Source organism: Podarcis raffonei, chromosome 14 (genome assembly GCF_027172205.1).
Source record: "Podarcis raffonei isolate rPodRaf1 chromosome 14, rPodRaf1.pri, whole genome shotgun sequence".
NCBI lineage: Eukaryota > Metazoa > Chordata > Lepidosauria > Squamata > Lacertidae > Podarcis > Podarcis raffonei.
The window spans coordinates 48,343,780-48,357,500 of record NC_070615.1 but is presented as its reverse complement, the minus strand read 5'-3'; the positions used below and the strand labels follow the sequence as shown (position 1 = coordinate 48,357,500).

Below are 13,721 nucleotides of genomic sequence, written 5' to 3'. Positions count from 1 at the left end.
AAGGCCTGATGACCAGGAGGGATCAGAGATATTTAACGAGGCTGTAAACATAATTCCACCGCGCGCAGACTCGCCAGAATTAATGGTTTTAATAATTGGCAAGACAATTTCTGGGGAATTGGTGGGAGTTTAAGCGCCCTGCAAATTTCAGGAAACTGAGGGGAATGCGTAAATGCGTGTGTGTGTACATTATATATATATATATATATATATATATATATATATATATATAGACACACACAGGAGCGCGCGCACACACAAATAGATAGATATAGATTTTGGGTGGCTGTGGCTTGGAAAGCTGGCGGATTTTTTAGATCCAGCCAAGTTTGCTAATATATCTTTGGTGCAGCTGTCTTCCAGCCCCCAAAGGCTCCCCAAGGACCCCCAACCCTATTAGAACAAATGCGTTCGCCTTTTGTAAAAAAGAGAGAGAGAGAAGGGGAGAGGAAAAAAAGAGGGAACATTTGCTGCGGCTGTCCTATTACGGGCGACACATGATCAATAGGCTGATAACACAGCAACATCAATATAAGCGACAGAACAATGAGAGATATCATTGAACATCTATCTTAATATAGCCAGCTACAAGAGGGGCTGACAAAGAGGAAGGGGGGCGGGTGAGAGAGAGAGAAAGAGAGAGAGAAGGCAGGCAGGAGGGAGGCTACGGTGCTGGCAAGGGGGGGCGAGTGGAGAACTCATGAAAATTCCGCCCCACGTATTCCCATCTCCGATCCAATATGCACACACACTCCCCCAGCTGCTAAGGCTATTATTTTCCAATTTCAATTTGACACCCCAGCCTTTCATGCTAATTCTATTATTGTAGGAAGTTTATGTGATTTCATATCACTAGAAATCGGTAATGTATAATAACCCTTTGGGCAAGGAAACTGAATCCCCGCAGCCGCCACCGGGAAAATAATTACTTTCATATCAAAACGCACCAGGAGCTGGCCGGCTCCTTATAGCCTGAAGCGGCTAACCTCATATGGGGGGGGGGGTTGGGGGGGGAGAGTGATGGGGAACAGCGAAGGGAAAAAAAAGAGGAGGGGAGGCTATTAAATGAATACATTTGTTAAGCAATAAACACACTTAGAAACCCCAAAGATGGAGGGAGGGAGAAAAGGGACCGCTGTGGTTTTGGTTGGGTTTAATTTAAAGCAACTGGACTCACCAACTCTTAAAACTACTTTAAAAAAAGAGAAATAAATCGGTCAAATACCTATTGCTTAACAACTAGGTTTTACTAAAATGCTAAAATTGCTAGCGGCTACTTTTTTAAAAGCTTGCAAAAGAATGTTTTTTTTAAAAAAAAATACCAGGTCGATTTTTAAAGAGGTTTTTATTTATCAAAAAATGTGGTTTTTTACATATATAAATATCTTTAAACATTTTTGCATTTTACAAGGTTTGAGGAGTCGCTGTTGTGTCTGGTTTTTTTTACAGTTTGTGTTCACGTCGTCAAGTCCAGCTTCTTCTAATGCCCCTTCCCTCCCATCTTTTTGAAAGGAAAAGAAAAATTAAATATATATTTTATAACCCCCCAAAAATTGATCACCTGATTTTTAAATGGGACTCAGTTATAGATTCAGAGCGGGGATGTATTGGGGGGGGCGGAGATCCAGAGAGAGAGAGAGGGGGGGGGAGGGAGAGGAAATAGAGAAAATGCGCGCGGGGGAAGACTTCTTTTAAAATATATAGATATAGATATATGTGTAATAAACAGAAGAAGAGAAACTGTCTTGGGAAAACTTTGGGAGTGTCAAGAAGTTTAAGGTGGGTGAGTTGAATCGCCCCCTCTCCCTGCCCGCCCCCCTGCAAGGAATCTAATATATAATCGGTTCTTCTCCCTCCCCCGCCCTTTTCTTCCTTATTTCTTTAGTCCATATCCACTTCCTCACAGTCTAAATTGCTGGTCTCTGCTGGACAGTTTGGCTCTGTGCGACAATCCGGATTGTCTCTGGATTGACAAGCGTCTTTCGCGGGTGACTTTGGTTGCACGACGGCGCAGCTACTGTCCATCTGGGAAGAGGAATCGCAATAAGCAGAGGGGGGAGAGGAGGAGGAGGAGGAGGAAGCGGAGGAAGAGGAGCAGGCTGTGGCCGGAGGGGAAGCCACGGCCTTCCTCAGTCCGCAGAGGGCCCCGGGCGCGACGGAGGAGCTATTCTCGGGCGGCAAGCGGCCTCCGGACGTGGAGATGGCGGCGGTGCTGCTGCTCTTGGGGGGCGCGGGGTCCGGGCTGGGGTTGGCGGCGGGCAGAGGGGAGCCCCCCTGCGGCGGCTCTTGGCCCGGGTTGCTCTTGAGGGCGGCTTGGGGCACGATGAAGCCCAGCGGCTGCGTGATGGGGTAGAGCAAAAAGTGCCCCTTGCCGATGAGCGTGCGCGCCGTCGGGGCGCACGGCGCCAAGGCCTGCGGGAAATCCAGCGCCGCTTTCCGCCGCGGCGGCGAGTCCGACAGGAGGCTCTCCACGCTGAACGGGTTGAGCTTGGGCAAGGCGCCGCCCGAGCCGCCCACCCCGCCTCGCGCCGTCGAGGGAAGCGGCCCGCACTCGGAGCCCGACGGCGCGGACCCGTCCTTGTCGGCACACCGGTTGCTGCCGCCGCCACCACCACCACCACAGACCCCGTGGCCACCTCGGCTCGGGTAGAAAGCCGAGGCCGCAGGGTCGCAGCTGCCCGGCCGGGACGGGTTGTGAGGGCCGATCTTGCAGGTGTCCGGAGGGTCCGGAGAGAGGCCTCCTCCGCCGCCGTCGCTGTCGGAGCTCTGCGTGCTGCTGTTGACAGAGAGGCCGCTGGGCGAGTGCAGGTTCCGGCTCTGGCTCTTGAGCAGCTTCTTCTCGTGCTTGCGCTTTTTCTTCTCCATCTTCTCCAGCTCCTTGCGCGCGATCTCCTCCGGGTCCATCGGCTCCCCGCTGCACGTCGTCGGGTGGGAGTTGTGCGCCGGCCGGCCGGGCCCCTTCTTGGTGTTCTCTTTCTTTCGCCATTTGGCCCGGCGGTTTTGGAACCAAACCTACACACCGAACAAGGAGGAGAAGCCGTTAACAGCAGGGACCCCCTGGTGGCCCCCGAGGGCCAGTGGGGGAGGAGGGGGGTCGCCAGCTTCCTCCCGCCCCACCCCACAACCCTCCATCCCTCCTCCCCTTCTTGCTCGGGGCACAGAAGCAGCCAAGTCCCGACCCGCGTTAACCATTCCTGGGTAGCTTGCATTTTATCCTATTTTTAATAAAGAGCGAAATCTTACACAATTCTAATCAGATGTCAACCCCAGCGAATCAAATGGGCTTTACTCCCAGGTAAAGGAGCCTAGGATTGCAGCCTCAAGAAATCAGAATTCGGACAGAAAGGGAAGTTTGGTGCTTTTAGTGGGGGTGCGAGTAGAGACCACTCCAGCAAATATATAACTCAAAGAGAGAGAGAAATAACCCTGCGGGTCTCTCTTTTTTGCAGGGGGAGGCGCTGGGGGGCGGCATCTAGAAATTCAAAGGCTTAGAGCCAACAGCGTGCAAGGAAAGGAAGGTACAAGGGGAAAAAATCAAAGCGCCACCGGAGATATTGTTGTTTGCTCTTTTTCTCCCTTCGCTGTCTACCTTCCCTGCTACGTGCGTAAAAATCCAGGGCTGGGTATCCAAACCGGCTTTCTCTTTCGGAAGTTTGATGGCAAACTCCCACGTCGTCGTCTCCCCCCCCCGCCCCAAAAACACCATACAAGAGATTGTGCGTGTTGGTTCAAATGTAGCAGTTCCTACATTCCCGCTCATGGGTTTGTGCGCTCGGTTCGGTTGGCAAGGGCCTTCGGGCGTCAGGGAAAACTTCTTAATTATATCGTATTAATCGGGTGACAGTATACTGTTGTTATTGTTATTATTATTATTTAAAAATATCACTGGGGTGTGAAATGCCATGAACTACGAATAAAAGTCTTTGCTCCCTTTTCACTCCCAGCCCCCCCCCAAACAATCACACAAGTCACCACATCCCGGGTATCCCCTTCCGAAATGAATTGCGAAGGAGGAAAGGAAAATTGGAAAGGGGAGAGAGAGAGAATTCTTGGAATCTGCCACACGTGTTTTCTCGACGACAGCCTCCCCCCCGCTCCCCTAAAATCATGACTGCATCCTTTCCTGGGTTTTCATTCAGAGGGGGAGGGAGCCTAACTTGGAGACTGTGAAATTGACAAACGAAAGGATCAAGATTTGACCCTACGGAAAGTCAGATGTCACCACCAGCTTTTAAAGAACTCTCCCACCATCACACACGCACACGAGTTTCTTTTAAAAAAACAAAAATAAATAAGGCACGCATCCCACCGTTTTTTCAACAGCAACATCCTCCCCCCCCCCCAACTAAAACATACTGATCGAAGACGAGGAGGAGGAATAATACTTTAAGATCAACGAGGTTTGAGAAAGTGCCCGTCCCAATATCCACAAAATGAAAAACGCTTGGCAAAGGTGTAAAAACAAAACCCCGAAAGGGAGAAGAAGCCTGGAGAGGGGAGGGGAGTGCTATTTCCCACGAGCTCTCAAATCAATAAATTAACATTCACTAACAGGTCCCCAACTTAAACATCACTGTTTTAGTATCAAAGTGAGATGGTTCCCCCCCAATCCTTTGACTCTCATGCACTTATCACTCTTTGCCCCCCACCTCAACCATCATGGCAGAGAGCCCACAATAAAACCACACCATTAATATTAATAGTTTTTAAATCAACTTTCAAAAGTAAACCGGAGATCAGGGTGGGGTGGGGAGTGTTTCGGGAGTGCATAAGGAATTCTATGTTTAGAGGGTGTGTGTTTTTAAGGACGTAGGGAGGTGAAGGGAAGGATAAGTAACTTAATCAACCTTGCTGGTCCCTATCAGAAAACCTTGTTTTTTTTAAATAATAAGAAAATAATAATAATAATAATAATAATAATAATAATAATAGTAATAATAAGAAGCTTGCTCTGCCGGTATGTATTTTGCAATTCCCTATCCTTTCCTGACTTGTCAGTTCCAGCAGCCCTTGTCACCGAGAATTACTCATTATCGTATTAGAGGGAAATCGAGGGTCTTGACTTCATTCAACAGCCTCCGAACAAATTGGATAAAAGGATTTCAAAACAGAAGAGGTCAGGAGAGGGGAAGAGGGGGAGGGTGGAAGCATTTTGTAAATACACCTTTTAGACAATGCCAGCCCGGATTAATAAGAGTCAGTAATGTTATTAGCCCCTGCGCTTTTGCAAGTAACAACTCTATTATTTTTTAAAACGCACGCACACAAGGGGCTTCTGTGGGAGAGAGACTCCTTGTTTTCGATTGCCCCGCTGCTCCGATATGGGGGAGGGGGGCGTTGAAAGGTGTGCCACCCCAAGTTCCTCCATGCTCGACCCCAAACCCCCAGAACCAGGAAAGATGTTGCAAAGTTTGGGTAGGGTTTTCTATTATTTCCAAATTCAGAACTAAAGGTGGGGGGGTAACGGTATTAGTACCTTGTTATTAAAAATAATTGCCTATGAGATTATTTTTAAAGTCTGCTCTGAAGCAGAGGGGGGGAGGTGAAATTGTTCTCCCCACCCCAAAAAAATTAAAAAGTATACAATAGCGGTTGAAACCAACATGCAATCCGCATCCTGCTTAAATTTCATATTGGTGAAAATTGTACTACAGGGCAAATATACATTTATGAAATCTAACCCCCTTTAAGATCTCCCCGACCGCTTCCCTCCCTCTCTCTCTCTCTCTCCCCCCCCCCCATCCCAGGGGCTAAGCGGCAAATCTGAACTCGCGTGTCCCTCATCAGGCCTAACTCTGGAAAATATTTAATGTAAACTACCTCAAGAACCTTCCGCACTTGAACCGCATCCCGGGGGTCTACTTCTTTTTAGGGGTTGTCGGGCGGGGGAGAAAACAGAGACGAAAAAACAAATAACTCCCGAAAGCTAGAGTACAAATAAATATAAATGGATAATATAATAGGGGTTTTCCCTACCCGCGGGCGGAAATTAAAGGGATGGTAGTAGAGGAACTGGGAAGGGGGGGCGCAAGACCACTTCCACGCAATGAACACTGCCCCCAGCATGTTTAGGAGCAAAGAAGGCATTTATTTTTGCTAACACCACCCCCACCCCTCTAAAAGGCTTTCCCCAACTTTCAACAAAACCACACACAAACACAAAGTTGGTAAATTTGGTTTGCTGGCCCGACAGACAGAGGGGAGGGGGGCACAAGATTTTGGTGAGGTCAGAATTTGGGCCGGATCCAGCCCAAGGTGCGTAACTCTTTCCCATGCTAAGGAACGGGCAGGATTTGCACAGAGTAGTCTTATAGATAGGTTTACCGAGAGCTGAATATCCCACTGTGCGCAATGGGCAGGTGTCAAGGCTTGAAGCCTGAAACGAGTTTGACTTCGGAGTGGACCCTCGTGCGCTTTATGTTGTGGAGGGAAGGAAAGGGAGCCCCGCTCGGGTTTTTTTACCTGCACTCTGGATTCCACCAGATCCAGCCTCAACGCCAGCGCCTCTCTCATAAATACGTCGGGGTAGTGACTTTCGTTAAATGCCTTCTCTAACTCTTCCAGCTGCCAACCGGTGAAATTCGTGCGGGTCCGTCGCCTTTTGCAACCTGGACTCTCCTTGTCAGGATCCACAGAGTCTGGGGGGGGGGGGCGGAAAAGAGCGATGAGAGAAGCAAACTCTTCATACCAATTACTAATTGATAGACGACCACCTTCCATTCCAAAACAATGGGGGGAAAACACCTTCATATTTAAAAACTCATGGAGTCACCCTGATTTATCCCTCCATCAATTTTCTATATATATACCTGGACCGTATATTCATATTTCGAAGCTAAAACCCAGTTGATGGAGACACAACTTCCTTGATTTTTATTTATTTGTCGCCAAGAGTTAATTCGAGGATTGTTTACAGGAGAAATATATCATTTAAGATTTTGGAGCGAGCCTTACTTTTTATTTGTTCAAGCGAAGTTGGACAGTAATACATATATTTGTCCTGATTTCGAGAACTAGGATCTGCTTGCTTTATAATTTAAATTATTTTTTTAAAAATATTGGCACGTGGTCCAGTCCCGGCCCCCCCACTCTTATTTTCAAGCGAGATTCAAGGTAGCTTTGTTGGAATAAAGTTACCAAATAAACGACACGCTTCAGGTCTGTGAGGTCAAATATAAAAGGGCCTCCATTACGTCCTGAGTGGATTTGTAGGTTTTAGGCGTTTGAGTTTAAAAATAGAAGGGAATCTAGGAGGTGGCACCTGGAAACTTTCGATGGGCCGCGGAGCCTTTGCGCAAAACTGCGAAATCCTGACGTTCCCAAGGCCCTCGGTACCATCGTTCTCGACCTCTCCTCCCCCGCTCATCCAGACCACCTCCCTTTTGTTCGGATTTTCTCTTTGGGCGAGAGAGGACACCAAACGACTAGCCCAAGCCCAAAGCCAGATCGGTTCTGATGTGCGCAGGGAGCGCTTGCCTCGCTTCTTTCAGAATAAGTGCAGGGGGGTTTAAAGAGCAGAGGTATCTTATCGTTTTTGCATAAATACTAAATATACAAAAATAGTATATTCTGGGTCCTTTTAAGAGCTAAAGGGGGAGGGTGAAAAGCGTAAAGAAAGAAGCCGTTTCCGTTTCCACCTTCAGCAACTAATATGAGTTGCTGGGGGCAGAAAATCCAGCAAAGGAGCTGGCGGAGGAGGCGAGGGCCTTTTCTCACTCCCCAATTTCACAGAACCTTGATGATTCCCCCCACCCCCAAAAAAAACCTCTATTCGTGTTCCTTCCCCCCCAAACACCCCCACTTCTACTGGAAACAAACAACTAGGACGGAGAGAAAAAGGGAAGAAGAAGAAAATGATCGATTGCGCATCGCGGCTCCTGGAGCTCTGGCGAGGCGCGGGTGCCTCTCCTCGTCAGAGAAGTTCCTTGCGATGAAAACTGGTGGCGGAGTTCTTTTTTTAAAATCTAGATGTCTGATCCTGACCCCTGATTCACCCCTGCTCCTGCTCAGTCTGGCGCTCCCCCCCCCCCGGAAAGACACCTGGAAAGCCCTGAGTTTTATCCTGCCGCTGATTCCAGGAAGGAGAAGGCGAGGAGGGAAGCAAGCGAGCTGCTACGGAGGGAAGGATGGAGGCACCGGATCGGGCCGGATCCCGGGCGCCGCCAGCCCAGCGCTTGCCATGCCCGCCGACTTACCGGAGAGCTTGAAGGGCTGCCCGTCTCCGCAGCCGGAGGGGATGAGCGGGGTGGGGTTGACCACGGAGGCGGCGCAGGAGCCGTTGAGTAATCCGTCGATGGAGAAGGGTACCGAAGCCGCGGCGGCGGCGGCGGCGGCCGACTGCAGCTGGTGTCCGGCCAGCTCGTAGACATGGTGATGGCCGAGGGGGTAAGGGAAGCCCACCAAGCCTCCGAACTGGGCATGGGGGTGCTCCAGGATGCGGCTGTCCATCATGGAGGGGGCGGACGGGGGGTGGGGGGTTGCGCGCCTCCCTGAACGCAGCTGCGGCGGCGGAGGCTGCTGCTGCTGCCGCCGCTGCTGCCGCCGCCACCGCCGCCGGAGGAGCGCCGCCGCGGTGTGGTGGTGGCAGCAGCGTCGTCGACGGTGGCGAGGTAGACGCGCGAGGAAGGGCGCATGCTGGAGGGCGCCCGGGCGCTTTAACTTTATCAACATCAGGCCTCCCCATAATTAGGCTCAGGCCCGGGGAATTTGGGACCAATAAGAAACGTTAATCGGCCCTGACGTCAGAGACGTGCCAGGGCGGTGGGGGAGCCAAACGTTTTCCATATCGATTGCTAATTATACCTGACATCCACCCTCAATAAACAATATCAAAGCTGTCACAACAAGACAAGCAGGAGAAAGGAGGGAAGAGGAGGAGGAGGAGGAGGAAAGGGAAGGGGGGGTCTCTTTGATAAGAACTCCTCCAGCCCCTGGAGTAAGGGGGTGGGGGAGGGAAGGAGGGAGCTGCCTAGGCCAACGAGAAGAAAAGGGATTTGGGGGGTGCGGGGGAGAAAACAGGAGAACTTAGAGATCTGATTGATACCCAGTTAAATACTCAAAAGCAAGCGGAGTTACGCGCTCGTCGTCACCCACCTCTCCCCCCCCAACCTTCTCCTCCAAATCACTAATAGATTTCCCTTTAAAACATTCGCTGGTGTGTTGTGGAAAGAGGGTCTCTGTCTCTCTCTCTCTCTCTCTGACCCCCCCTTCTCTTTCTTCCCTCCTCCCTCTTCTCTCTCTCTCTCTCTCTCTCTCTCTCTCTCCCTCCCCCCCCCCCACCTCGTCTTCTTCTCCGTCTACACCAGAAACGTTCGACTCCTCTGAACCTTTAAAGTGATGTTGCTCCAATTACAGGGAGACATTGAGCGGCAAATAGACTGATCCAATAATAGGAGATTCATCATCCGCTCTTTCCAGAGCTGTCACAATGAATTTAAAACTACAAGCCTTTTCATCTCCTCTCAGGCTTCTCTAGCGCAGGGAGGGGGATTGGAAAGACTTAAAAAAAAAAAAAGTATTGGGGGGGGGAGGCGCAAAGAGGCAGAAGGAAAGGGGCGCGGGAGGGGGACGTAGTATATATATTTTTATGGAATATTTCTCCCCCGCCCTGCCCTGTATTTAAACCAGCGCCATCCGATCGTATCAATCAAAATAATAATTAACGCCATCCCCCTATTGATCCATGGAAAAGCCCATATTAAATTATGAATGGGGCCAGAGGGTTTCTAATTAAAAAGCAGTCTATTTAGCAAAAGGGAGGCCCAATGTGGGTGTGAGGTTTATATATCTATATATACATACATACACACACATACACACAAGGGCGACACACAAACACGTAATGACATGTGCATGTGTGGATGCATTCACCAAAAGCAGGCGTAGAGGAAATGTATAAATGGGTCTATTAAGGTCAAAAAGCAGGTACCCCTATTTCAACCTGCTGTCCTTAGACGGGACTTACTTGCGAGTAAACTCCACCGGGTGAAACCAACAAACGGGTGGGCCCGCAGAACCCCTGGAACCAAGCGGGCTCCCCCAAACTTCAATCCCGTGGAGGCGCCTTTACTCGCGAGTAAGCGCTCCACTGAATTCTCGCCTTGCCTGAGTCTCCAGCACTGAGCCCTCCGGCCCTCTGCGCTCCCCGGGACGCGTTTTCCTCTTGGCCTGGATGCGGTTGGCACCACTGGGAACAGCATCGGCCTCTCCTGAGGCTGCAGCCTTTAGAATTCTTGCTCCGGAGCAATGTGGAGCCAATCAGACTTTTCCAGAGTGACTCCGGAGCGCGCAGCTCGAAAGACCCCGGCCTAACCATTGCGCGCAGTTTTTTCTTCCTATTTTTTGCCACCCCCTTACCCTAATTGAATTAGCTCCTCGCGTGGATTGCAACTTCTCGGCGGCCCGGCTTGGTTTACCCCAGCTGGAAACGAGTGTCGAGGATTTCGGAGTCACTTCGGCAGAGGCGGGAGGAAGAGATTCGGCCGAGATAATCCTCGCAACTTTCTTGTTCCAAAGTTGGACACTTTTGTTAACGTTGCAGCCGGAGCTCCGGCCCTTCTGCTCGGAAGGGTTCATACAGGAAGCTTTCAAAAGTGTGGAGTTGGGTGGAGAATTGTCACAAGCAGCTCACCACGCTTACTCGGGAGTAGGCGCCTCTGAGACTGCGGCGGAGTCCCTCCACCCCACAGAAGCCTAAAGAGCAGAAAGTGCGTTTGTGTGACTTCTTTGCAGCTTAGATGCTTGGAATACCGTCACCACCTCAGCCTAAGCAGAGTTAGGCGCGCCTAACTAAACCCAGGGAAGCCTGTGGGGTTTAACTTTGGATAGGGCCGGGCTGTCAATCTCCAGACTTCTGAGGCCTCTTTTTCTTCTCTGTCGCTTGGCTCCTCAAACTTACGGTCCTGGGAATGTGGTATCCGGAGGTTGCGGGTCGGAAGCGGATCTGTTCGCCTTAGGCTGCGATGCGCACAATTTCCCTAGCAGAAAGTTCCACGGATCTCAGCGGGGCTGACTTCCGAGTAGTCAGATGACCCTCTTCACAGTGTAAAGGGATCCTGAGCTGACTATGCTCCAGCTTTCGAGGGGATCCAGTATATCTGGGGTTAGTAAATAATAAATGGAATGTGGCTTCACTTTTTAAATGACTTGTTTATTTATTTATTTCATATATTTTTTTTTAAAAAGCATTCCTGAAGACAAACTCCTGGAAAGGTGGACAAGGAAAGGAGAGAGAAAAAGGAAGATCGTCCGGAGAGCAAAGAAAAACCCCTTTATTTAAAACTAAACAGAACCTGACTGGCATGTTCCTACACCTCTTAAATCTTTCCAGGGTCCAAGAAGAGAAAGCAAAATCTATTATCGCTAGGGAACATCTATTTAAAAGACTTTCCTCCCCCCCCCAAAATCCCTAGTCTTGATGAGCCACAAAAGATGCGTTTCCCAAAGTGTGTTTCCTAGTGGCACGCTTGAATCCGAAGTACACATCGGGATCAAAACTCCTAATCCGAATTGTCCACTTTTCCCCCTTTTCTTTTCTTTTTTTAAAGCAAAAAATAAGGAAAAATCTAATTGAATATCTTCCAACAGACCACTAGCTGCCTTCTTCCCCCCCACCCCCAAACCCTCCCAACCCTACTCGACTCTAGATGGCAGTTTAATTATTACCTTAAAAAAATAAAAAATATATAATGCCATTTAGACACACACTCACACGCGCCCCAACTCGAACCCGCAAAGAGAAAATGATGGGGTTAGGATTAATTCCGAGGTGAAGGGGCAAGGGCCTTCCCTTTTCAGCATAATTTAATTTCTTTCTCTATAAATACTAAATGTAAACTGTAGCCACTGAAGCAAGTTTTCGCCTGTAGCAATAAAAGCCCTCATTTTCTGTCGGATTTCTGGACAGGAATGCCAAACGAACGTGTTTTTGAATACAGAACGGTAATCAATCCTGCACAAGAATAAAAAACGGGGGGAAAGATTCCCCCTCCCGCTCTCTTCCTCTCTCTCTCTTTCTCTCTCTCTCCCTCTCTCCTTCTCTTTATTATAATGAATTAATTCGACTTTATTTATCCCATTTTCTGGAGCTGACAGAATGTTAATTTGAGTTGAAATTTCGCTCGCCTCTCACTCTCTAACCCTTGCCCCCCAGACTGGCGTGTTGTAATAACCTGAATCTTTCAACAGAAGCCCTGATAATTGTTACCTTATTAGCATGCAAATTGTTTAATTAATATTATTATGGAGAAGCATACAATCCGTCCGTCACTTGACCTCGAGAGCAAGTCCGCGTAGCAACCGGCTCTGTGCATTTCAATAGGGGGCACATTTCAAAAAAATAATCGACTTTGCAAAAAGAAATATATAAATTTTTACCCTCCTCCTTCTCCTCCCCCCTTTTATTTCATGTTTCCCGGATCTTTGTGGAGTTCAAAAAATAAAATAAAATAAATCTCTCTCAAAGTGCTCGAGAGGAGCCTTTCACGTGGGGTGGGGGGCCAAGCAGGCGGGGGCTCTTTGATCCAGCCCTTCCTTGATATCTCTTTATATTGCACTCCATCTTTTAAAAAAAAGAAAAGAAAGAAACACACACACACGAGAGATAAATCGTTTTATTCTCTGCCCTCTCTTTTATTTATTTATTTCAACACACACCCCCACGCGCCCCGACATCAAAAAATATTTTAAAATAATTGCTTCCTTGCCAATTGCAGCTGCTTTAAAGGCAACCGATTTGGAGAGCTCCAAGCCAGATTGGGGGGAAAGGAGAGAGAGAGAGAGAGAGAGAGAGAGAGAGAGAGAGAGAGAGAGAGAGAGAGAGAGATGGGGGCGGGGGCGGGGGGGGGTTCAGGAAGAAAAAAGAAAGCAGCCCTTGACATGCAGTCCTGGGAGACGTTGCATTTAAATCCCTTTTTCTACAGCCGAGTGACATTGTCAGATGCTAGCTTTAATTAACTTGATAATAAGACGTACAAGACTCGCATTCGGGACGCCGCCTCGCCTCGCCTTGTTTCCATCCCCCTCCACGTCTTTCTCTCTCTCTCTCTCTCTTATTATTATTATTGCAATCTATGTGTTTTATCTTATACAGAGCTCCTCGTTCTTGCCGGCCTCTTTTTCTTCTACTTTCCCCGCAAAGAATCGGAAAAAAGCCCCCAAAATTAAACTTTTTCTTCTTTTTTTTAAAATAGAAAAGGGGACTAGTTCTGCCTTGGTTGGTTTAGAAGAGGCAGAGCGTCGAGATTACCCCCGGGAGGGCGCTGGGAGAGGGAGTCAGAAAAAAGTGAGTGGGGTTGGCTGGGGAGAGAGAGAGGCAGAAGTGGCTAAAGGGAACTGAAACGGGTGGGTGGTTGTTGCCATAGGATGTCTATATACACCAAGGCAGGTCATTGGTCCCTCTAGCCTGGCCAACAACTCTCAAGGATTGGTCCATGTAGCTTAGTAGTGCCTACACAGGCTGGCAGCAACCCCTCAAGATTTAGGAGCCTCTCCCGGCCCTCCCTAAAGATGCAGGGGACTGAATCTGTGAGCCAAGACCTTCCCCATGAAACCTCCCTGAGATTTAAAGACTTTTCAGAGGATGTTTGGTTGCTCTGCCACCACCATGTTCAAGTTTTGGTTTATCTGATAATTTTTGAAGAACAAAATTATTTGGTTTGACTCCTGGCAACCTTTTGGTTAACAGCTACAGTGATACCTCAGGTTACAGACGCTTCAGGTTA

General features: G+C 48.9%; 1 protein-coding gene across 1 annotated transcript; it reads right to left on the bottom strand.

Moving 5' to 3' along the window:
- Nucleotides 1-1,326: 1,326 nt before the first annotated feature.
- On the bottom strand, nucleotides 1,327-9,000 carry UNCX (UNC homeobox). The gene is made up of 3 exons (XM_053364597.1): nucleotides 8,196-9,000; nucleotides 6,463-6,638; nucleotides 1,327-3,012 (listed from the first exon to the last, which is right to left on the bottom strand). Exons 1-3 carry the CDS (start codon nucleotides 8,668-8,670, stop codon nucleotides 1,882-1,884), a joined length of 1,782 nt encoding a protein of 593 aa, XP_053220572.1. The 5' UTR covers nucleotides 8,671-9,000; the 3' UTR covers nucleotides 1,327-1,881.
- Nucleotides 9,001-13,721: the final 4,721 nt, after the last annotated feature.